Below are 26,929 nucleotides of genomic sequence, written 5' to 3'. Positions count from 1 at the left end.
TAGCTTATATTAAACTATATATTCCAACAAAAATTCGACCACGTGTGGCTAGGTAAAAAAAAAAACTGTGTATATATTTATTTCACACCTACATAAAGAATTTTCTATTTAGTTTAATTTTAAGTGGTTTTTAATAATTAATATGAATTAATTCTATAATAAATATACACGTAACCTTCGTATAGAAACTTTTCTCCCGATTTCTTTAGTTCAAGGAAAATCGGTTGGATCGGTTCCAACATAAAGTTATGAACACGCTTATGGACAGATTGAGAGAAGTAGACTTATTTTTATAGTAAAAAAAATAATTCGTCTTTATCAGTAAAAGTTTTGAAAATTCTAAATTTAAAAAAAATTCTTTAAGTCGGATGTGTAAACATCCTTTTTACGTATTTTATAAAAGTAATATTTTTAAATTTTTTGTCGTAATTCATTTACGTAGAAACAACGAATTTAGGAAATAAATAAGCGGTAAAATAATTTAATAGCATAATGAGCGGTTAGTATACTCAAATCCAAAAGTAATACGATAAATTTAAATAATGTGGCTCAGAGATACTAAAATCTGCGGCATTAACAATCTACCTTAGTGCGAAGTTAAAATAATCATTCTCAATAAGTATTATATAATTTTCCGAGAAATCACTGTTCGACAGGAGCTCTTAAACTTTATAATTCGAATGTCATTCTTATAAGATATTGTCTTAGAATTACCATATGTCAAGAATTAGCAAAATAATCCTGCTTTACGGCATATTTTAAATGTATCACGTTTTAATAATACGTAAATTTAATCATTTAAATTTGGAATCGCTGATAAGTTCTTCACAGAAATAATAATCATTAATTTAAGTCGTTCCGTTTTTCGGAATGTAAAAAATTAAACGTTTATATAGAGATGAATAGTTTTATTAAATAAATTTGTCATTTCTAGGATATTGTTTTTTCCATTCAATTTAATTTTATTGGCAACTTGAACAATATATATATATATATATATATATATATATATATATATATATATATATAAACGTAATGGGCCCTAATGTAATAAACCGACATAATAAGCTTTAAAGTTCTTGTGTCATCAAGAACAGACCTTAGATCTGTGAAGGATTTATGACAATACGAGTTGGTTAAAATATTTTACTTGGTTAAAATGCCCACGTACTATAAAATTCCCGTTGCCTATATTTTGGAAATGACATTGTTCATTTCGTATATATATAAAATATATAACTTGACACTCCCGGTAACGTAAGGATTCCAACGCAGTATCATACATCTAAATTGGTTAGCCGTTAAGCTTTTACGGTGAACAAACACGCATACATACGAGGTCTGCTCAGAAAATAACCGAACGTTTTTAATTACGCGCCAACGGAGATACTTAGTCACGTGCGATTGGCAGCACTGTGTTCCGCATAACCTCCTCTGTAACCACATGTTCTTGGGTTATTGAATCCCGTTTAGTTTTCGTATTATTGTTTTGAATGCAACGTGTTTAAGTATTAGTAGAAATTTTTGTAATGTGCGTTTTTTGGAAGCAACGATACAACGTCAAATTTTGCGTAAAACCGGGGAAAACTTTCACAAAAAGCTTTTCATGTTTTGAAACAACCTTACGGAGATAATGCTCTGAGTCCGCAATGTTGTGAAAGGTTTTCACGATTTAAAACTGGTCGTCAACAGTCAATTGAAGATGACCCTCTACCAAGAAGGCCTTCGACTTCAATTGATGACACCCAAATTCAGAAAATCAATAATCTGGTGCGGGCAAATCGCCGATCGACTGTCAAACAACTTGCAGAAAGGGTTAGCATCTCGAATGGATCGTGCCGTGACATCTTAACTGAAAAATTATTTCCATGAACCGGATGTACAATTAAGTAAAGCACAGCCCAGGGGAGTGTCCTTTTACTCTAAGGGGCCTCCCCAACCACCGGGAGTAATTCCGGCCGGCTCTTTTGGTTAGGGTGCCTGCCTCTTCATATCCAGGAAGAGTAACCGGACCCGACTATGTCGTTCCCAGGCCCGCCCACCCAGAGACCGGGTCTCGGTCTTGTTCAGCGCCTGCCTGTTATGTACGAGTTGATTACCAACAAACACACGAGTATATTTTCAACACTTGTAGGCATTTTTCTGAAAAATATTACATTAAATCGGTTAATATTTTAGAATGGTCAAAAGAACCACCGATGGAATGTCACGCTCTTAAAACAACAAGCGATCACATAAAATCATCAAAATCAATTTAAAATAATTACTAAGACATTAGATATGCACAACGGTAAACACATAAGAACTCCCCGTAAAATAAGAAAATAGAAACAATATTCCGCATCACCTAAAATATTAATAAGGGTCCGGCATATACATCTGACGATTTTGTAGTAATTGTTATGTTGGCACCACTGTCAATGAGAAGGCGGGAGTGTTGTACATCGACAGGTCTATTCATGCTATTTCAGTAGCCAGTATGTCGTGGTCGAGTGAACAACGAGCGTTTGTGATTGAAGCCTATTTTCAAAATGACTCGGTTATTGTAGTAACACAGCGTTTATTTATCAGACATTTCAATTTAAATCGACACGCGTCTGTTCCTAGTAGGAATACGTTATTGTTGTGGGTGAAGAATTTTAGGAACACATCGTCTGCTTTAAAAATGAAACCAACAGGACGAAAACGGACTGTGAGAACGCCTGAAAACATTAACGCTGTAAGGTTTGCTGTTAAGCGGTCTCCACGACGTTCAGCAGCGAGACATGTTGCTGCGCTAGCCATTTCTGATCGAAGTGTACGACGAATTCTTCATGCCGACCTGAAATTCCATCCGTATAAGACGATGTTAGTGCAGCAACTTAATGCAAATGATTGGGCGTCTCGCAAAGCAGCTTGCGAGGTCATCCTCGAAAATGTCCACCAGGATGCCATTATTCTTTTATGTGACGAGGCGCATTTTCATCTGTCAGGATTTGTGAAGAAACAAAATTACCGTTATTGGGCTTCGTATAATCCACGGCATTAATTCAGTAATTAATGCCGTAATTAATAAATTAATTCAGTAAAACGGCAGTAATTCTTGAAATACCACTTCACAGTCAATATGTTACAGTGTGGTGTGCGATTTTAAAGTTCGGCATAATCGGCCCGTATTTTTTTGAGGAGTTAAATCGCAGAGTAACAGTAACATCTCATCGATACGTAAACATGTCGAATGAATTTCTGCGACCGAAACCGAAGGACAAGAAATTTGGTTTCAACAGGATGGTGCCACCGCCCATACGACGAGAATCAAAATGGATGTTCTGCGAGAAACCTTTCCTGGACGTTTGATTTCCCGATTTGGCGACATTCCTTGACCGGCGCGTTCACCTGATCTGGCTGTTTGTAATTTTTTTCTGCGGGGTATCTCAAACATAAAGTCTTCAGTAGTCGACCACAGTCAATTGCAGAACTCAAGGAGGCCATTCAACGAGAAATTGAAGTAGTACCACAAGTGATGATTGAGCGAGCAATGTAAAATTTTAGAATGAGGTTATGTGAGTGTGTGAGGATTAATGGAAAACATTTGGACGACATAATATTCAAATAAAAATAAATCTATGTAAGTAATTCACTATAAATTGCAAAAATTGATTTTTAATTTGATATATTAAATGTTTTAATAGTGCGAAACACAGTTTAATTTTTATACCTCAAAAATCGTCAGGTTTATATGCCGGACCCTGTATTTTAAAATATTATATTTTAATAAAATATAATATTTTATTATTATTTAAATGAATATCTTTAAGAAAATTACCTTTTTTGTTCGGCGGTAATAAGGCAGTAATCGTATCACTGACTTACTTCTCTTATGAAAATATTGAATTAGAAATAAAAATCTTTTACAATCTTAAAAACTTAAGAAACTTCTCATTTATTTATAAGTAGATAGTTCGCAATAACGAAATAAAGAATTTCTACTTACATTATACAAAATACTAGTAACTCAAAATATGTAAGAATATTCTGAAATAAGATCAAGATTGATGAAATGAAACTAAAAATAAAAACTAATTCGTATTTTCAAAATAATGTTTATTTATTTTTATTCATTTTTGTTTCAGTGAAAACTGGTATGAAGAAGATGACAAAAAGCCTAAGAAATCATAATTTCTTAAAAATAAAATTAAAAAAAATTAAAATCTTCAAACCTGCTGGAAGATTGAACTGAAGTAATATAAACTTCACCGATGCACGATGTGCATGTAAATTTTACAATGAACAAACAAAAATACATCGAAAGACTGTAGCAGTGATAGTGAAATTTAATAAAATTTAAATTATAAGAAAACAAATAAAAGAAAGAGAGACGATCTATTAATTTATTAATAAATGTAATAATTATTATTATTTCCGGATATGATTTAAAAAATAAGTTATTAGAACATAAGTTTATTTAATTTTATATTTCATAAATGTGTAAGGATTTTTTTATTTTATTTTTTACGATATTAATTATTATAATAATTATGATTGTTCAATTGTACCAAGTAATGAATGGATGTGACTTTTTTTAAAAATAAACTTTGTTTTAAATTATATTATTTAAATTATTAAAATTTTATTCGTAAACAACACAAACAAAGAAACTCTCACTTTACATATTTTTATTTAGAAAACTGGTAAACCACGGAAATGATTTGAATAAACCGGTTTTTTAATGGTTAAATTTTCCTTAATTACCAAATAGTAATTTTTTTATATACCATATAGTTCATATTATCGGAATTCTTACAAAGTTTTTACTAATACAGATAAACACAAACCGTTAAAATAAACTGTATTATCTTATTTTAAAATAATTTCCTGATAAATTTTTTCTTATGAGGATAAGTTTCCTTTTTTGCAAATTAAATTTTATATTTTGTTTTCATAGTCAATTCTGTGTTTCACTGGTAAGTACGTTTATGGATTTTCTTTACGTTACTAGACATTTTTTCTAATTTTTAAAAACAAATAATATCCTAAAGCTTTAAAACATAAAAGGTTATATTATTAATTCTCCGGTGAACCGGCTACGACTTCAGTTTGTTTAAAACGGCGACCGCTATTCTATTTATTACCGATAAATTTCTATTTCACCACTCAACAAATTACTTATCTTTAAATTATTAAATGCGCTCCTTTCACAAGGATATAATAATATTGGCAACAGTTCAATCGGATCGATAAATCAGCGGTCCTTACGTAAAAGTATTGTTTCTTTATTATATCGATTAGATCATAATCTTAAGATTTAAATCTCTCTTTTTCATTCAATCGATCGCTTTATAGATTTAAATACGATCATCGCGTTTTCATAAAATACAATCGAGTATAAACAGACTGTAAATGAAAGCAGTTGCTTTTAATATTTAAATAATAACTGAAGTAGGTTGATACAAAATACTTTAATATATAAAGTCATAAATAATACGATATGACAAATGCATTTAATTGAATTTATTCGCTAAAAAAAAAAATATATATATATATATTAAAAATTATTCATTCTTAATCAACTAAACTATCACAAACAATATTTTATAGAAAATAATAGTTATTTACTGAATAAAATCCATTAATAAAACTTGTATTATTCTGCATACGACTTTCTCCCAAGAAGATAAAAAATAAACATTTTTACCAGTCGATGTGTTTCACATCCTATTTCCTCTTTTAAAAATCTCTGAGTTTATACAAAACTGCAACAGTAAGGTTCTTTATATCAGTTTAAGTACGTTTGTCTGTATTTTTCCCGATCGTAACGAAATTCGGAACATGATTCTATTTTAACCGTAACTGCGATCAAAAAACATCTTTGCTCGAATTATTTGTAGGCCTCCCCGCCAGCTCTTAACGAATACTATTTATTTTCCTGGGAAGCATTTAAAAAGAGAACATTTTAATTTACAATTAAAAAATGTGTAACGTATTCTGTAATCTTTTTTTTTAATTTGGGGCGTAGTTTCTCTATCAAGTTAATATAAAAACTAATCAAAAATAAAACGCAGAATAATTTTTAAGTTTTCATTTTGATGAAACATTACAGCAACGTTACTTTCTCGTTCAGTTTGGTCAACTTGCGGGTAAACGTACAGTTGTAGCATGTCTAAATAAACATTTCCTGTAATAATAGGCGCATATGCACAACGCACGTTGTGCGTTGTGAGCATTGCCTCAAGGTCACAGCTGGTTACGTCTAAAAAACTTGATATCCCGATTATTTTGCAGTTCCAGTTAATACTTTATCTCAACTACATAGGGAGATGATTTTTTTTTTTTTACAGTTGCAACCTTTTCGACGATCTTGTATTACTTTTATCGCCCAAGCCATCTATGCACCACCACGTACAACAAATCCTTATTTACTCTTCTTCCCGATCTTATCTTACATCCTCCCAGCACTTCTTGCTGCTTTCCTTCTTTCCTCTGAGTATCCCACTCCTAACTTCCAATCACTATCTTCAAAAACCTTTTTTTTCGCTGTTTCTTTGTTACCTTCTCTATTCAGAATTATTTGTTCTTCGATGTCCACCTCATCAATATCTTTAATCGTTCTCTCCAAGCAATTGTAATTTTCTTTTTAAATATTACTTTTATTACGTATTAACCACATTTTCTGAACGATTTTTAGTAGACAAGCAATTCAACAGATAAATTCAAAGTTTCTAAATAGAGATATAATATATAGTATTTGTAACGCATGAAAAATTCCGAGCTGTAACCGGATATAATCCAGAACCATCCGACTGAAACCGAAGATACCACCACTCCAGTAGAAAAGTTCTTTATATTGTTTTCTTTAAAAAGTTTATTTTCATACATTACAAAGTGTATTATGTATTTCACTAAAAATCCTAAGAATCTCCATCTTCTGATTGGAGGTTTAGTATAAACAAAACATAAGTAAAGGATTATGTTAATTGGTGTTTACTCTGTGTGTGCCGGACTTCATAACAGTTATGCATGTAAAGCGCTTAAGGTACAAGAAATGCCAATCACAATTTTTTAACATGACAGTGATGATGTTCATTACAAACAATTAAGATAAAACTTGCAGAGCTAATTATCACCGTCATTTCGGTGAACTTGGCATACCGATAAGCAGATAGATCCGTATTTGGTTCACCTCATCATTTCATTCCTCATACCATCCGGTAAGCTTGGTACAAGATCCATTATACTTGAATACAACCACTTTTTTATGACACCTTCATGTACACACACCTAAGAAATAATGTAATATAATCAAACATCAGTGAAATGTAATTTTTAATTCAATCTTTATTTCTGTTTATAAAAATATGTTTATTATCTCTTTTTATCTACTTATTAATTTTTTTGTTTAAACTGAATATATTGATGAATTTCTCCCACCAATTACAGAGGAATAAAAAACTAAACCCGCCCCCAATCGATATAAGGTTAAGTAAAATTATATTTACTTATAACAATTATACTTATTTAGGTATATTAGATTTTTATAAATAAGACTTTGATAAATAAATACTTTGGCCAATTTGAATAAACTATTCTTTTTTTTTAATTAAAAATGCACTCTTTACTACTAAAATAAGTTAGAAAAATATCCCTGCACCGATAAAGCCGAAAAAAAACTTTTTTTAAATTTCTCTTTTGTCAGGTTAAGAAAATACAAAGTTATAAAATTGTATAGGACTACCGTAAAGATCCGTATGATTTTGGGTCACCAGACCAATCTATTCTCGGGCTTCTTCATGAAGAAGAACTCCTTTCATCATCTTCTGCGTTGCAACTATATTAGCAAATACATTCCGCTCGGTGTCTCTCACCTCATTATATTGTAACGAATTTCAGAGATACAAGATACATGGAAACATTGTCGATTCGCTCGGGAATTAAATCCTTCATTCCCATTCTACGTGTTCCCATTCAACACGCACTTACAAACTCGCGTGACACGTCCCCTGGACCTGACAACGTTCGTTTCGGTATGCTGTCGCACCTCTTCATTTGGCATCACAACATCATCTATTGAACGTTTATAATGATCTATTCTCCGCACAAGTCTTCCCACCCATCTGGTCGGAAGCCGTTGTCATACCAGTACTTAAACCTGGTAACGACAAAGCAAGCCCCTCAAGCTACCGCCCTATCTCCTTGACAAGCGTCCTATGCAAGGGAATAAAGATGATAGTGAACCGCAGAACTACGCGGTACTTGGAGAGATAGGACCTTTAATATCCAGAACAGTGTGGTTTCCGACAAGGACGATCCTCCCCCATTAGCAATTTAGTGTCATTGGAAACAGCTTTTCAAAACGGTTTCCTACTACGCCAGCGCCTCGTCGCTACCTTCTTTGATATCAGGAAGGCGTTCGACACAGCCTGGCGATGTGGTATTCTAAACACCCTCGAAGAATGGGGAGTCAAGTGCTTTTATTAGGGGTTTCCTGAATGGCCGAACTTTCCGGTTTCGTTAGGAGATTCTCTCTCGGGTAGCGTCGACTTGGAGAATGGAGTACCTCAAGGAAGTGTATTAAGTGCCACCTTATTTTCTATAACCATCAACGGTATAACTAAATGTGTGCAGACGCTGTTTCATGTTCTTTATTTTTTGATGATTTTGTTTTAAATATTGCATCCCGTTCAACAACCACAGCAAAAAGGCTATTACAGAACATTATATCTCACCTTGAAGCTTGATCCAAAGTTACTGGCTTCACATTGTCACCTGAGAAAACAAAATGTGTAGTCTTTTCTCGCCGCGGGACCCCTTTATTCCACAAGTCTTTCTCAGTGGAGAACTCAGGGAAGATAATAATTATTATCTCTTCTGCTGTCAGATTTTTAAAAAATTTATTTTATTTTTTTATTAGCCGCCTTACGTGAGTTAAACACATCAAAGAATTAAAAAGAGGCGTTCCAAACGTTACATATGTTGCGAGTCCTTAGCAATACCAGTTGGGGTGCTGAACACGTGGGTGTTGCGTTTTTATTATTCCTTAGTTCGTTCCCGTTTGGATTATGGTTGTTTCGCCTACTCTTCAGCGCGTAATACCGTGCTTAAAATGCTAGATGCTGTATATCATGCTTTCCTTCGGCTTGCTACAGATGCCTTTAGATCAAGCCCTGTCGTAAGCATCCTTGTTGACTGCGGTGAGCCGTCACTTTGAATAGACAGAACCAGGTATTAGCATCTTATTTTACCCGCCTTAAGCGAGAGCCAAATGACCCGGTTTTGACGCAGTTCTTGAAAATACTTATTTTCGAAGTATGAGGACCGTCCATGATATATTGCGCCTGTAGGTATTCGTACCCGACATTTACTGCACCTTATGAATGTTGACACACCTTCCATTTATCCGTGTTCATATCCTCCGTGGGCAATCAAACAATCTTATAAATTTTATGTTTGATCTCACAAAATACAATAAAGAATCAACACTATCTGTTTTCTTACAGCAAATGTTTCACCACATTCCCTCCAAGATAAACCCGGACGCAGTAGTATACCCAGATGGATCGAAACAGAACTATACCGTTGCATGTGCATTTATTGTTAATAACCGAACCTGTATGTTTGGCCTACCTGTATTTACGAGTGTCTTTACAGCTGAACTATACGATATAAATAAGGCTTTGAATATCACTAACCTTAAGAACCGTAATATCCTTATTTTTAGCGACTCGCATAGTGTTCTTCAAAGCCTTAGAAAAGTTTTATTCCACGCATCCTATCGTCACCGAAATCTACAATGCAATCGCCAAGTTGAACCATCGCAACACGTAAGTGAGCTTCTCCTGGATCCCCAGCCACGTGGGGATTCCGAATAATAAACGTGCAGATTCCGCTGCTAAAGACGCATGTAGTCAACCGTCCTTCACTAACCGTGTTACTACATGAGACTTTATTAACTGTGTAAAACTCACTCTTCACGCATAGTGGCAAGATGGCTGGACGGCTACAATAGATAACAAACTCCGGTACATTAAAGATTCTATGTTGTCATGAGGCTCCTCATACAAGAAAGTCCGTTGTGAGGAAGTGGTCCTCTGCCGATTACGGATAGGACATACGAGAGCTACTCACGGGTATCTGATGTCAGCTGTCAACTACACAATGAAGGCGTACGATACGCAATAAGGATTACATATATCACCCTCAACCCTATCAATATTTACCCAACTGACAGTAATATGACGAGTCACAACAGGTAGTAAAATATGACTCTGTAGTATGCGCGCGCGCGCACGCGCGCGCACACACACACACACACACACACACACAGACATATTCACTAAGAAAAAACTATTAGATAAATGATTAAAAGTATAAACCTCACATGAGTTCTGATTTTCTACATCGAACACCTAGTCAATTTAAATTATAAAAAAATAAAATATAACCAAAAATATATTAAGACTACAGTTCACGATAAAAAACACTGTGTTCTCAAAGCCTATAGGTGCGGGTCTGTGTTCTTACAGACCCGCACCTATTTGGGTTACGGTTATTTTACTTTTCTTTAATCTTTTTGTATAAATTAATGGTTTTTCCATTTTATTGTAATTTGTTAGAACAATTCGAAATCGGTTTTCTTATAACTAGCCTGCTAATTGCAAAAATTGAAATGTTCTACTCTAATGTAAATATAGCAAATATACTGAATACTGAATTCTATATGTCCCTAAAGAAAGTAACTTACGCATGAAATAAAACAATAAAATAATGTAATATATTTAACATCAATATAAGAAAATATCTTCGCAGAATAGTAATATAAATTTAAACAATAATCAACATACACAAAGAATATCTAATTAGGATATTTAAGAATGTACATGCGTAAAAAAAGATCCATACGAAGTCTGATCACCTATAAAATAAGTAATGAAACGCTGAAATAAGAATGTTTATTTCTATAATGTATGGATCTACCCAAACAGTTAAACCAGATTTCAACAAATCACAAGAAACACAAAACACTTGTGTTTATTAATAAGTAAACTGTCTAAGAATACGGGTGTATTCTTTCCAATCTCTACCGATTAAATTTTGCCAGTCATACATAATACAACATTTTTTTGACCAGATTGTGGCGTATATTTTTAATAAGGTTTAAACCTTACTTGTAAAGAAACCTTATAAATATGTATCTATGAAACTGCGCGACTCTGCGCATTTAACACTAGGTAAAAATCGGACCTCCTTTTTCTAACCAATTATACAATCAGTCGTATTTGCCAAATTGGAGAAAAAAAAGAAACCGAAGAAATATAGCTGAACAAAGTACACAGGAATTGTAACCACAAAATTTCATAACAGAGCACGGTATAATTAGAAATGAAAAAAAAAACAATATATGCAGTGATAATAATTGCTTTTTAAAATGTGTCACACATTTTCTAAGATTACAGTTTTTTTAATTTATATTTTTCATTAAGAACAATTCATATTAAACAGAAGTATTTCTAATCTTTTTATCTAATGTAAAACGTTTACATTTTCACTAGGAGAATGTACAAATTTAAAAATATATAAAAAGTTGACAAAAATAATTCCGATTCTCCTTAAGAGAGTATGAGTTTCAATTCTCGATGAAATAATGTGCTCCACCTTTCCCAGATAAATATACCCTGAACTCTCAGTAAAGCGGAATCGATTCCCACATCTGGAGGAGGTTTCAACATTCCTTGTGAAGGGTTGTTTGACTCATTTTACAGTCCCTCCTTTAGGAAATCATCCTTTATCAACAATCAATCCTTTAACCTTTCTTCTCCACAAGTTTCCAGTAGATTTTATGTGCCGATCAGATCTGTGTTACAAATATTGAAGCCTCTTTGTGACACAAATTCCTTGATTATATGTGGGACGGCTAAGCCTTAGACTTATCCGCTGGTTGTATAAAAAAACCAGCCTGCGGCCGAAGTACTGCTAGACTACGCCAGATCTTTTCATCCTTTTTAATACAATAAAAAAGAAAACATAAAAGAAACGATTTCAGAGTTTAATGGACGTCCAAGCCCTCAAAATCTGGCCGTATTCTTTATAGCGGTTTACCTCTTCCGAAGCAGCAAACCGTTAATGAGCACAAACCGTTGCAAGACTCTCCAAGATTGTGCCCGGTAATATTGAATTTTTATTAAAATTGTTACAAGTTAAAAATACTATCAACATTAAAATTTCTTAAAGGAAAATAATTACACTGTAAATTAAATACCTCCTATTTGAGTAAAAAAAATATCTAATTTAAATTGAGATAATGATTTATATAATATTGTTTACTACTTCCATAAAAAAAAATCATTTAATTATGCTATATTTTTGTGCAAATAATAAAAAGACAGTCGTAGGAAAAATAAGGCAAAAATATTTTATTAAGACTTATCACCATATTCCTTAAGATCAATTAAATTTAAAAATATCTATCACTCATAATTACAAAACGATTATATTACTACATAAACAAATATATCTTTAATTCGTTCATAAACTGTGAAACTGATTAGCAAACAAATCTTCTTGCGCTGAATTTTACTGAACGAAAAAAAATTGGGAAAGATAATTTAAGACATTATCGGATAATAATTGTACGAAAGAAAAATTAAAAAAATTAAAGCTTACGTTGACCAAGAGGCAAGCAGACCTATCTTTGTATTAAAATATCTTAGAGCGAACATGAAGACAATAAGATGACCTTTGACAACGCCGTTTGGTCTGGAGGTAACAGGGTGGGTGTCGACCGGAACTGTTACAAAGTGGGTGTTTTCCCTTCACATAATATTACAATAGTCTGTAATGTAAAATTATAGTAAGAGAGAAAATAAATTCTAGCTTATAGATTAAAAAAATATATATACATATATTAAAATTATATGTATGATACCAAATTAATAATAATAATAATTTGTATTAAGAACATGCAATAATTACATCGGACATCGTACACGATGTTTTTAACCTTGAATTTAATATTCCTGTTAGGATGCGGACTGTAATTACACTGCGTGACAATGTTCACCTAACAATATTTCCTTTTAACCATAATAATGTAAATAACAGCACCGAAAATTACCTGAAATAAATTTCAAATAGTACATTAATGAAACCGTTAAAATTAATTAATAATAAAGCATTTAATAATTAACAAATCATGTCTCTACTCCAATCGGCGACGGTTATCTGCACGACTATATTTACCAGAAAAAGTTTCCAAATATATTATTTCAAAATATTCTTAAATTGAACGAAGTGGTTTTTTGTCGGAATTTTAAAAATCAGGTATACCAGGGTAAAACTGACCAAATTTTACGAGAAATTTGAAAATCAATGTTGTTTATATTCCCTTACTGTTATTTATGAATTTATCTATTTTCATTACAAATAGAAACAGGCAGGATTTCTCTTAAATATTTCCTATTTAATACTAAAACTACTAAAATTAACTCGAATATTAAAATATAATATATTCAAATACTCGTAACTATATGCTAAGGAAGTTAAAATATTTAGATCAAAATTGAACCCGAGAATTATTTTTAAAAAGTATTAAAATCTCTAAAAATAAACATTGAAACTACGAGTAATTTTCAGTAAGAAAGAAAAGAAGTGGTGCAGATCTAGAAATACAGAAAGGGAAATCATTTTTTGCCTTATAAGACTTAAACAGGTTAAAAAATAAAAAGCAAGAATAAATCAATAAATTTTGTTGGTAGTCCAGTAAATCGTAGCTTCCTTCATATCATCTAAATATTTGTCAACAAAAATATAAGATTTTATTATTTTTTCCACACCAAATAGTTAATATGCCCTTTGAATGTCAAATAGGGATGGAATGTCACCCCGATATTTTAACCTAAAGTACTTCCTTATAACTATTTTTACACTGTTGACGACAGTATAAAATTTACACTTAATTATTTTAAAAATAATAACATAATAAATAAATAATAATAAATAATTACATTTAAAAATTTTGTTTATGTCGCGTTAAAATGCTGCACAATTCTCAAAACAATCCTTCAACATCACCTGCGAATACAAATTAGAAATTTTATATAGTTATAAGAAAAAGTTTTGGAAAAATTCTTGAAGAAAGCATTTTATTTACAGTAGTTTTACAGAATGATTCACTAAGAATGTAAAAAAACTTTCAGGACATGTTTTACTGGTGAAAATAAAGAAGAAAGTTCATGTAAACATGGGTTCGGAATCGCTTCGTTAGCGAGTGCCGGCAAAAAATTTCGCCCTCGCTTCTGTGCCTTCGGTAAAATTAAGCCAAACTGTTATTCTTGAGATCAAAATTAAGGGACAATTAATAGTTATTTTTATACAGAATCTGACCTGAAGAATTGAAAAATAAGAACTGTATTCTAAATAGTTTTTTGAGAAATCTAGGATAAAACACAAAATACTGGGATCGAAAAACATAAATTTTATATTTGGCGTAAAACAACTTTGTTAAATAGATAATAAACAAGTAAAAGTTTTAAACAAAACTTGTAGAGAATTTGATTCTAAGTAAAATGGTATTAATAAAGCCCACGGAAACTAAATACAAACGTAAGAATTTTGAAAGTTTATTGAAAACAGAAAACATCAAAACGTGACAGATTTTAAGTATAAACGAAAAACATTTCACTACAGCCTCTAAAAATTTACTCCTTATTCTTTTTTATCGAAGTCGCAGAAATCAGGGCGAAGTTGTTCGCCAGTTGACATTCACTAACGAAGCGTTTCCGAACCTGTTTATATGAACTTTCTTCATAATTTTCACCAGAACATATCTTGAAAAATTATTACACTTTTTCCTGAATCACTCTGTATAATAAGTTAAAACGGGAGAATTAAAAAAAAAGTGTACGTCATTAACAAGATAAATAACAATTTGTTACAAAAATAATTCTTATAGTACAACATTTTTAATGTATAATTATATTACGCAAAATGTCTTAAATAATTTAATGAAGTCTGTAGTAATTAACTAAAGTAAGTTAATACAGAGGTTTTCTGCATTAATGATTAGACGTAGAAAAAACGAGAAGCATAGCTGCATTATAGCTATTGATAATTAGAAAGGACATAAACCAGTTATTGCAGCATAATTCAATCTTTTGAAATTTATAATGCGTAGCTGTAACAGAATATGAAAAAATTTTCTGTTTCAGGTACAATAAAATAGATTTTGAAGGCTTTAACAGCACAGAAAATAATAACGCGCTTCCCTACTACCCCGAAGGTATTGTGTTGGATTCCCGTCTAGGGGCCGATAATTTTATAACGAGTTAGCCTTAACGTAGTCGTTGATAATATCGGTACTAAATGCCACTCAGAAATAACAATTAAAGAAATATCAACCGAAATGAAAGTAAATAAAATCATATTTCCGTTAAAACTGTTCAAAATAACCACAAATTTGCAAACTAACAAACGTGCGCTCATATTTGTACGAACGAACGTACACTCATGAAAACATGTCAAATTATTTTTTTTTCTTCACTGACTGGTTTGATGCAACATTCCAATTATTTAAGTTACGCGGTAATATTTTATTTTAAACTATTTTTAATTTCGTGCACCTTCAATTCAATTATCAACTCAATTTTCACTTCGAATTTTATTAAGCAATCAATTTTTTTCAATAAATGGTTTTTTACATAAATTTTCTTTTAAAAATTAAACTATCCTAATCTTAGTAGTTTCGTCATCAATCGATCAAATACTTTCAATGGAATTGTTAAAAAAAAATGTATCTATAAAACTATTCATTATCATTTTAAAGAACCATGCAGGCTACCTGTCTAATAAAAGCAATAATAATATTATTAATCTGGCCAGCACAAATCTAAATCTGTATAAAGATAATTTTATATTTTAAAATTAACTAGAAATAGTTGCTAATTAAGTACCATGACTCAACAGACCTGATTTGACGTAGCCGCTCCAAAACAGTGCCTGCCATACTCATTCTCAAAAATATCTCGTACCAATCTTACTAGGGAAATGAGGAGATAAGTAGTTTCCTGTAGCCTTTTTTTTTGTGAGCGGAATATACGGCCACATATCGATTCGCCAAGGCCCCACAATGTAGGAGATATTCAGTCGTACGAACTACGCCGTTTTCATTCATTCAACATCGGGACTGACTACATAACGATCAGCACTCTTAAAGAAAACAGCTCTGTTTTCTCTTGTACGGTGCTTTTACACGCATTACACTATAAGAAAAGCTGGGACAAGCAGTGAAAAGCAACAAATATTAATGAACCCCCTTTTTGTAATGAAAAATACACTATAAACATTGTTTCATATCAGCAGGGAAAACCTAGAAATATAACTGGATTAAATTAACGAAATGAAAAACAGATCTTTTTTAAAAGGATTAAACTCAAAGAATCTGACAAAAATAAACATTAACCGTAATAAATCATACCCTTATATAATGTCTATTTGCATTTGTAGAGGTCTATTCGCATTTTTGTTAAACAGCTTACTCACTGAAAAAAACAAACGGGAGACCATTCCTCAGTTTTTCCAGTAAAACCGATATAGAATTTTTTTCGCGTGAATATGCCTGTAATATTTTCGATAGTGACGTATGTCTTATCAAGTCACATACAACCGTTCAGTTACAACTCATATCAACTTTACACAGCACTGTTTTATATATTAAAAAAGCATTTAACATATATCATATTTTAATTGAAATGAATTTTTTTTATTGGTTTATCTCTTTCAATTTTGAAAATAATCATAAATTTATCTGAATATCTTTTTTAAAAATGAAAAAAGAACACTTTATGTTAACAAGGTAAATTTATATGCAGACGTAATTTGTTTAATAATTTTTACCACTACCTGTTGTATTTTAATAATACAAGGTTTTTTTATTAAAAAAATTAAGCAGAAATATTTTTAGTAAAAACTTTTATTAAAAAAAAAAAAAACGAAATTTTAATTCATTTTCCTAACACAATAGGGAAATTAATAATCTTAATGTTACTATCATCGACTTCTATTGTATAATAAGAAACTCGTTCATGACATTTTGAAAACAGCCGGATAGATAGTGTAGTGGTTATCGTTGTTGGCTTCTTTGCTAAAGGTCGTTAGTTCTATTTCCGGCATAAGTCTAGGATTTTTTCATTAATCATTTCTCCCGTCTCGTCTAATACTTATAAAAGAGTATAACGCATTTCAGTTATAATAATAATAATAATAATAAATGAAATAAAAATTTCTCCACGTTTTACATTTAAATTTTACTTACAGAATAATTAATTATTTTATTTTATTTACTTTCACCTAAGAGATTTTATTTTAGAGAAAATAAATTGAAATTCATATAACTAATATTTGATATTCTACGGCTCTGAAAATGTCATAAGTTTCTAGCTTAACATACGCATTTTTACGGATTGATTTTTATCAAGGCATTAATTTAAAAAAAAAAAAGAAAAAGGATTACTAAAATTGTAAACTTATTAAAGAATAAATCTTATTTTGGTCAACATCATTAAATATACAGAGTGCATTAGTATGAATATCTCCAGGAACTTTCACAACTTATTCGTGAAAATAATGGAAAAGGTTCATATAAACATATCTCCTAAAACGTTTCGTTTGCGAGTTATGGCTAGTGAAAAATTTCGCTTGGATATACTAACCCGGTAAAATGAGGTCGAACTGAAATTTTTGTGACGTTAATTAGGGGGCAGAATTAGTGATTTCCTACGGTTTTACCAAAGGAAAATTCAATAACGCTAAATTTGTTTCACCTACTGAGTAGAAATAGAGTATGTGTTGTTTGTAACATAAAGGGGCATATCAATTCGTTGCTTTACACTACCTGTTACGATCTGTGACTTATGTAAAGCTTCTTTAGGACAAGTTACAATATTTATATGTTTTCTATGAGAGTAATGATAATTATATATCTGCGTGAAAAAGGTATAATTACCATTTCTACGGCTGAATATCAATTGTATATTAGAAGATATTCTGTTCAGATTACCAACATTTGTTCAGCATGGTAAAAGTAAACAAGATAATGGTAAAAAAAAGGAAGGATGACGCGATATCTGATTGTTTTATTTTAAACTTATTAGCTTTTTTCAGTGATTAATTTTAGCAAGAAGGCAAATCATCCCAGACCATAATTTGTATGATAAATTCATAAAACATAAAAAACACGTCACCAAAACGAATTGTTTGTAATCATAAGAAATTAAAATGCTATATTTTATAATAATTTCGGAAACTTAAAAAAATATTATACCTTTCTCTTGATATAAAGTTATTTCAAAACAACTGAACATTTTAGTTATTTTCGATGAACAGCAAAAAGAAATTTGGTTTAAAAAAATGCAATATTCTCCTCTCAAAAAAAAATAATTTTTAAAACTGTAAAAGTGAACGCAACATTAGAAAATTTCAAAATCTGATACAGAAATATAATTTTGACGCAACGGAAAATATTATAAACACAAAGCGCCCCCATTAACGTAGAACAGATTTCGGATTAATAGACACTAACCCTAATGGATAATTTAATTATATATTTTTTTCCTGAAAAGAACTTTCAAATTATGAGGTGAAATTAGTTATTTAAAAAAAAAATCCCTTTCGGCACGCCGGAAGGTAGATTTCACCGGTGCTAAGTAGGGGATCAAAAATATTTCCACCTTAAGATTAAGAAACACTTCAAATTTACTCAATACGACAATGGTTGCATGTGAAAAAAGTTTCAAGCCCTATCTTCTTACAATTCCAAAATTTTGGTCATCCCTTGCCATAAGGGTTGGTCATATCAAAAATTGTTTCACACAAACGTTTTAGGTAATGTTTAAAAGACTAACGACCACTTTAAACCGATTCGATACTGTGCCTATTAAGAGAGGTACGATTTTTTTTTTTGTCTTCGAAACCCGATTTTTTCCACCCTCTGGCCCAATGATTGGTGATATCAAAAAACTTTATTTAAATAATTTTTAGGCTCTTATCGAAAGAATAGTAGGAACTTTAAACGAATTCGATATTTTACTTAATAGGAAAGTTGTAGCAATATTTTGTTTTTTTTTTCGGAAAAACCACCCCATTTCCACCCCCATGGTCCGATTTTGACCGTTAACGAACTCGACCGAGATTTTGAGACGAGTTATTTTTCGGGAACAATTTGAAAGCGATTGGCGCAAAATTACGGCAATTATCGTGTTCACAAGAAAATGAAATATATATATAATACTCATATAAATATAAACTTTTGAGTTGACAGTAGTTTTGGGGCCTGGGGGATGTGAAACGCAAAGATATGTCGAAATTTTCCGGAAGTCGAATTGTGGTACCCATTACAATAGGTAGCTTTCTTATGAAATCTACCTAATAATAAGTTCTGAGATTGTATCTTGATTCTGTATATTAACTGTTGAAATTTAATAAATTTCTAAGAGCTGAATTTCGATAAATTGGCTTGATAACGCCAATAAACTATTATTTAACTGAGAAAAAAGGAGCGCTTTTGTATTTATAATTTTCTTTTCTTTTATTAATCAGTAGTACGCCCTGCAGAATTACGTCCATTTCTTATGTTGCTAACTATAATTTTTTTCCTATTAACTTAAGAACAACATAAAATTACAGATTAATCAATAACAACTAGAGGTCAAATATTTTGAAATTGGCAATAGACTTGATCCTTTCACTCTTAGATAGAATTACTTTATAATAACTGAATCAATAAAAACACGTTTTTTTCTAAACATTATGACATTTTCAGAAAATAAACCAATTCTCGCTTACTGTTACATCTTCATAAAAAAGTAATATTACAACATCATTGCATTTCAAGTATTGTTATATTTGAAACGAGAGAAAACAACAGAAAATAACTTTAAAAAAAGCTTAAGTTTTCGATTCAACAAAATTATGACCTATTTTTATTTTTAATTATTTATTTACAATGAACTTTAATAAATGTTTTTATTTTGCCTTTCTCTTATAAAATTCAAATTTATTTGATAATTTAGAACTAATGTAGTATTATTTATTAATTTAGAATTTTATAATTTAGCATTTTATTTTAAAATTTAGTATTTTATATATAATTAAACTTTCCCCTAATAATCTGATGTACTGTATACATGGTGTCTCATAAAAGGAAACCGAACTAATTTCAAGATATATTTTACTTGTGAAAATGAAAATAAAATTCATATAACATAACTCCGGAATCGTTCTGCTTTCGAATAATAATTTTATCGAGTAGAACTATATCTTGTTTTCTGCACCAACGTAAAATGAATTTATATTAAAAATCTTATAAACAAATTACGTAGAAAAATTATTGGTTTTACTTGTTATTTCTGAACCTTAACAATTTTTATTACATAATAAAAACAAAAAAAAAAAAAATACTTATTCCAAAACTGTACCTCCAATAGTCTCAGAGAAAAATTGTAGTACAAAAAAATCTGGTATAGCGAAACATATCCTTAAATTTGAGGTAAATTTACTTCTTTAAATTTATAATAAGCAAATGAAACTTTACATTACAAAAAAAATAATCCGTAGAAACAAAATTACTAAAAAAAAATGCTTTAAAATTATTTGCCGTCTTTTTTGTAGTCTAAACAAAGTGGCAAGTTATTTACACTTACACATCTTCCAGAGAGCGTAGATAAAAAATAAACTGTTAGAAATTGTATCACCAATGGGAACATGAAACTTAATGTACTGTTTCGGAATAGAAAGGGCTGCACTATTTATTACTTTAATATGTTATCTGTTTATAGCTAAAATTCACATAAAGTACCTAAGGCAAAATAAGCACACGAGCCGGAGTTGCTTTCTATAAGAGTAATGACGTTTATTATACAATCAGTCCCTGTGTAAACATAGCAATGGTGTTACTTATACGGCTGAATATTGAATTTCTGTTGGCTTGATATGTTTACGTGCAACAGTACATTCGGCACATAAAGAAAGTAACGCAACACTACTTCACTCCTCATTTTCCAATAAAACCTCTCACAGAATGCTTTTAATCTCAAGAATAGTTGTTTTTTTATTTTTGAAATTAACTTGTATCAGGTTTCAGGTATCTTTAAGATATAGGTGCAACCATAAAAGTATGGCACCTAGTACCATTTCAAATAATTATTCAGTACGACATTCGTTAATCTCTCAAATAACAGGAAAAATTTTTCATGATAATTTATGAGTATAGTTGAGAAAATTAGGAGAAAAAGAAACATAATTTATGGAAAAATATGAGAAAATATTATTTCATATTACACTAACAAAATTCTTCTTTATATCAACATTAAGCAATAAACCACCATAATCTTGTAAAACTTTACATATTCTCCAAACATTTTAGAGGAAAGGAAACAACACACTTCCAAGTTTGAATCTGTATAATTTTAAATGGACAGAAGTGAAGTTATCCATCAACTTTCAACAGTATTAAAAAAAAAATGTTGCCTGCACGAACAATACTTTGCACATGGTTTATACGGAATCGTGTGAAGAATTACTGATCGAAAGTAAATAAACCAACAAAAATATTAAATTAAATTCTCATTAAAAAGTAAAACGTTTTGCTTTTCTAAACTTTATTTTAATCTTAAATGTTAAGATTTCTTAAATTAAAAGTTTATATAATCTACAAATCTGATTTGAAAAAAAATATATATAGAGAGAGAGAGAGAGAGACAGAGAGTTGTCATTACGTATTAATTGAATTTTTAATTACAGTCATGGCAAATAACCATTCCGATAGTCAATATACTTTCGCGTAAAAATCCAACAAAACCAATTAGAAAACTTAAGGTAAAACAATAAAATATATTTTCGTATTCTAGATCAACTTAACTCATGCTCGGTAGTAATCTCTTTACATTTTTAAAAATGTTTCCTTATTTTTATTAAGAAAAGATTCCGTTTCATTGCGAACCAGCTTTTTTTCATTCGAGGAGCGTTTTCTGAACACCATCCAATATTTTAGTTAAAAATAAAACTAATATAATTTTTTAAATAATAAATTGATACACCATTCTAAGAATTGGTCAATTATTGATAGTCGATTCTAATTAAGCGCTGAGATTTAAAACTGGAAATTATAAAAATAAGAAATACATAAAAAGATTTGTTTTAATGCAGGTGGTTTGGTATCAGAGTTACCAAATAATACATAATTTCTTTCAAATTATTCTTTTATGTATTCCGTAAAATATTGTTCTAATCCAGATAATGCAATGACGTTAACTAAAATAAGACACCCAGCATTTTAATATTTGATTCGATTAAGTCTTGGTGAGTGTTTCATCAAAATAATAGTTTTTATTGACAAAATATTACACAAATTATGAGACCTAATTAATAAATGTATATTTGTTGGATCGATAAATGTTAATAATAAATAACATTAAATATAAATATATAAATTCAAAATAATTACAAATATTTTGCAATTTTTGTTTTTTTTTATTAATTACTACACAGATATAGAAAGATTTATAAATAATTATTACAGCAACAAAAAATCGTTATTTTTTTATACACCTATTATAAGTATAGAATTTTATCACATTAAGTGACATATTAACTAACTGACTATGCATTATGTATATAGCTTGAGGCGATATTACATACAGTACGTATATAAATAAAATACACCGTACTAGAATGTATATTGTAAATCAAAACTGGAGCATGTACAGTCTGATCTTTTATTTTATAAAAGACTGGAGCAGTAGGTACCAGAGAAAGTCAGTCACTCCTCCCATTACAGTTACGTAATAATAGTCCACGTTGCCCGATCAGATCGCGTTGTAACTACCATAAAACACACTGCTCTCAATATTAAAACGCAACTTAAAATATCGGACAATTTTAACCGCTGAAAGTGTTTCGGCATAAATATATATACATAAACGATCACCCCCGATTTCGGCTAATTGAATTCTACAAGTTATTACTGTAATTATTACTTTCGTTGTGGGCGTGGGTGTCGGTAGTAATTACAGACGTGTAACTTACGAAACTTCGCCGATAAAAATCTATACCGTTTAATTTAGGAATAAATTTTATCTTACTGATCAAAGTATTTATAATAAACTTGTCAATCTCGTTTTAAAAACAAAAATTTAGTCGATACTTTAGAGATTTAAAACTGGAAATTATAAAAATAAGAAATACATAAAAAGATTTTTTTTAATGCAGGTGGTTTGGTATCAGAGTTACCAAATAATACATAATTTCTTTCAAATTATTCTTTTATGTATTCCGTAAAATATTGTTCTAATCCAGATAATGCAATGACGTTAACTAAAATAAGACACCCAGCATTTTAATATTTGATTCGATTAAGTCTTGGTGATCAAAGTATTTATAATAAACTTGTCAATCTCGTTTTAAAAACAAAAATTTAGTCGATACTTTTGCGGGCAGAAGACGTTGCGTAAAAAAAAATCAAGATTAATAGTGACAGAAATAATTCAAAATTACCGTCACTTAACATCCGAATTTCGTTTCACAATTAGACTGTTCTAGAAAAACTTCATATTAAATTGTGTTTCACATGAACAAATTTTATTGAAAAAAAAAAAATGAACAGGAGGGAAGATTCTTTGGGAGAGAAGGGTTTAATGCTTTTCTCAATTTCTTTCTGTTCTGACTGGACTAATCGTTTAACCTGAATGGTATTTACTACACCTTTTATTTTTGGTTGTTTGTTTTATAGTCGTGTAATCAATTTTTTTTCTATGGTTTTATACACCTATCACCAAGTTAACAAAGCCTTACTACAGGTTCATTTTTTTAAAAGATTCTGGCGCACATTTCCTATACGTCTTCAGATCTCTTAGTTTCAAATTTTACCGACCCATCTAACAATCAAAATCCTTCAGAAACAACGCATTTTAAAGGCGTCTACTCTTTTTCTTATTCTTTCCTATTGTCCACTACCATAAAGCGTTTTAATGCACGTAAATATTTAAAAAAATTTATTTATAATTCTTCGATCTTATTCCGCTGGCAACCTTATATTTTGCATGAAAGTTTTCCTTCCTTATGGCAATCTGCTTTTGATACCTGAATTATTTCGTCTATTCTTTGTAGTTTTACTCACCTAAATTACAAAATTCTCCCGCTTCTAGTACATTATATTCCTCATCTTAAAATGGACTTCCTGATTATCGACCTCCTAATAAAGTAAATTTCTCCTCTAGTAATAAATGTATGTAATCCAGAATTTCTTCAAACTCACCTTTGGTTTATGTCTAAAGAGATAACTCATACTGAATCTTAGCATCATTATTTTTAGCAGATTTCCAAAAAATTGATAGAAATTGCAACTGCGGTCGGTCAGATATTCTAATACGGTGATGAGGGAGAAGAAATTAATTTTTCTTTGAGTTTTGGAGTCTCCTTAACACTATTCTGCAACATTTAAAAATGTATATATAAGAGTTTTCGTCTGCTCTATCAGACGCAATTTTTAACCGATTTTGATGAAACTTGTTAGGATGATATAAACCTAGTAGGGGCCCTGTTGATTTTCAAGCGAATCAGTTAACAGGTAACAGTATCAAAGTGGGTTGTTGGCAAGTAGCAGTGTTAACCGATTGATGCAGTCACAACTCGACAACTATGTGAAAAGGAAGAAGAAAAATAAACACAAATATAAAAGTACAATGTACTTACGGGAACAATTCACAGTACTTCGCAATATTATTTCCAAAAGTCATTACAGCAGTGCAACATCCTTTCTTTTTTAACTAAAATCGGAAATCCGTCCTGACGCACTTACTGGACAAAGTTTTTTTTCTTTGGTAAGTCATGCTGCACTTTCAAACTGCTTCATATATTCCTATTATCTTTCTTCTTTGTATAATTTGATTTCAACGGGGACACATTACAACCTTGTCTTACATATCCCTAAATCTGCGTCTTTCATCTTCTTTTACTTTTATAACGTCTACGTGATTTTTGAACAGATTTTATTTTCTTTCTTTGTTTTAATTCTAATTTTCTAAAATTGAAACTTTTTTCCATTATACATAACCAAATGCTTTCTCCAAATGTAAAATTCCGGTAAATTTTTTAAGCTTGCGTTCTAAAATTGTTAGAAAAAAGGAATATTAGGAAACAAGATAAAAAACCGGAAAACGTTAAAACTTATTCATTTCATTAAATAACGGTAACCTAATTGGTTCTTTCTCTTTAAAATAAAATTATCGATTTCGTAATTTATGGAAAATGATTTACATTTAATCGAAATTAATTGTAGGCAGAGACAAAATACTAATTGCTTTTGGGGATACCCTCGTAAGTACTTCGATTCCCTTGTTCAGTTAAAATAATCTTAAGAATGAAATATACTAAAAATTATTACTGACTTTTTATTATTAAAGATTACGTATCATTTTTACTTCCTTGAACGAAGTAAAGGAAGTGATCACGAAACATTTCGGCTTCGCGAAAATGGAAATATCCATTTTGACCATCCCTGAATCTATCTCTATCTATCTATATATTTTGAAATATCACTCTCGACTAGTTTCGGCATGACGTCTGTATGTAAGTATATGTGCGTATGTATCTCGCAAACTCAAAAACGATTAGGATGTTGAAATTTTGGATTTAGCATTGTTGTAACATCTAGTTCTGCACCTCCCTTTTTGATTGTAATCGAAATTAAAATTTTAATTAATGAAATATTTATGATCTTAAAGGGAAAGCACATCGGTTCAAATCAGACTTCATCTCCTTTTGTTTTTTGTTTTTTTTAACTTTTTTTATCTAAATATATTGAATTATTAAAAATTGTTAACCGTGATTGTAAAAATTTTTACAATAATTATTCAATAACGATAAAAAAATACGAAAAAAAATCAGAAGTTATTAGTGAAATAAAATTTAATGTACTTTTAAAAATGTGTATATATAATTAAATAGGCATTATTACATAAGTGTGTATTTAATAGATTTGGTTAAACATCTGATTATTTAATATTAATTGAAAATTATAATTTAGAATCGTATTATTTTTGGATTTTCTAGTTTAATTTCTGTTAAATTTTATTTAATTAATCTGGAATATTTGTTTAATTTTATCTACATTAAAGTTCACAACAGAGTAACTGAAAAACAGACCCTCACAAGAACAACAAATACAGTGAGGCATACATGCCCGATCTTTAATATTTTGCAAAAAATTCTTATCTTTCAGTTCATACTCCTCTGATATTGTTGAACAACATTCTCCCTAAGCCGGAGTTGATCATCATTTCGTTTATTTGTTTTTTGTTGCCAATCATTTAATCGCTCTTTGGTTTGATATAATTCTTCTGATCTTAATTAGTGTAAACCTTCTCTAATTTAAAAATTTTTTCTCTCTTTATATTCATCATCCCCTCTTAATCGTTTTATTCTTTCCTTGTTCTTAACATTTTCTCCCCTTTCATATTCATCTTCTTCTTGTTTTTTGAGATATATTTCTTCACGTTATCGTTCTTTTTCCTGTATGATTTTTTTTTTTTTATTATTCACCAAATAATCCAGAAATAAAAACTAAATATTTTATACGGTTAGATCGAAATTAACATTTGTAACCAGTCTACAGGAGTTCTCTAAACGGAATAGTTATTAATTATTTGCTTATACGACTCACCAGCTGATGTATGATGACGAGTTTACCACTAGACCAAACTGTCCTGAGAATACATTACTAGATATCAGCAAGTCAAATCAACTGAAATACGACTGATATTAAGCCTTACAATTCACACCTTCATTTGTTTAACATTCTAAGAGAAACCAACTGTAATTGTTACCTATTTACTATAGACGGTATAAATGCGTCGTTTTAATGCGTTAAATCGTAAGGAAGATTATTTAAACCCCTTCTGTATTAAGA

At 30.5% G+C, this 26,929-nt stretch overlaps 1 protein-coding gene across 1 annotated transcript in view; it reads left to right on the top strand.

The window, feature by feature from the left end:
* Positions 1 to 4,587, top strand: part of LOC142327460 (protein obstructor-E-like) — a 52,877-nt gene extending 48,290 nt beyond the window's left edge. The window contains exon 5 of the mRNA XM_075370552.1: positions 4,113 to 4,587. Within this exon, the coding sequence (XP_075226667.1) occupies positions 4,113 to 4,158 (46 nt within the window). The 3' untranslated portion in view covers positions 4,159 to 4,587. The remainder of the gene's footprint in view (positions 1 to 4,112) is intronic.
* The last annotated feature ends 22,342 nt before the right edge of the window (positions 4,588 to 26,929 follow it).

The sequence above is a fragment of the Lycorma delicatula genome, chromosome 7 (genome assembly GCF_047948215.1).
Source record: "Lycorma delicatula isolate Av1 chromosome 7, ASM4794821v1, whole genome shotgun sequence".
In the NCBI taxonomy this organism is placed as follows: domain Eukaryota; kingdom Metazoa; phylum Arthropoda; class Insecta; order Hemiptera; family Fulgoridae; genus Lycorma; species Lycorma delicatula.
Note: the sequence above shows the minus strand (reverse complement) of the source record. Positions and strands in the feature narration are given on the sequence as shown.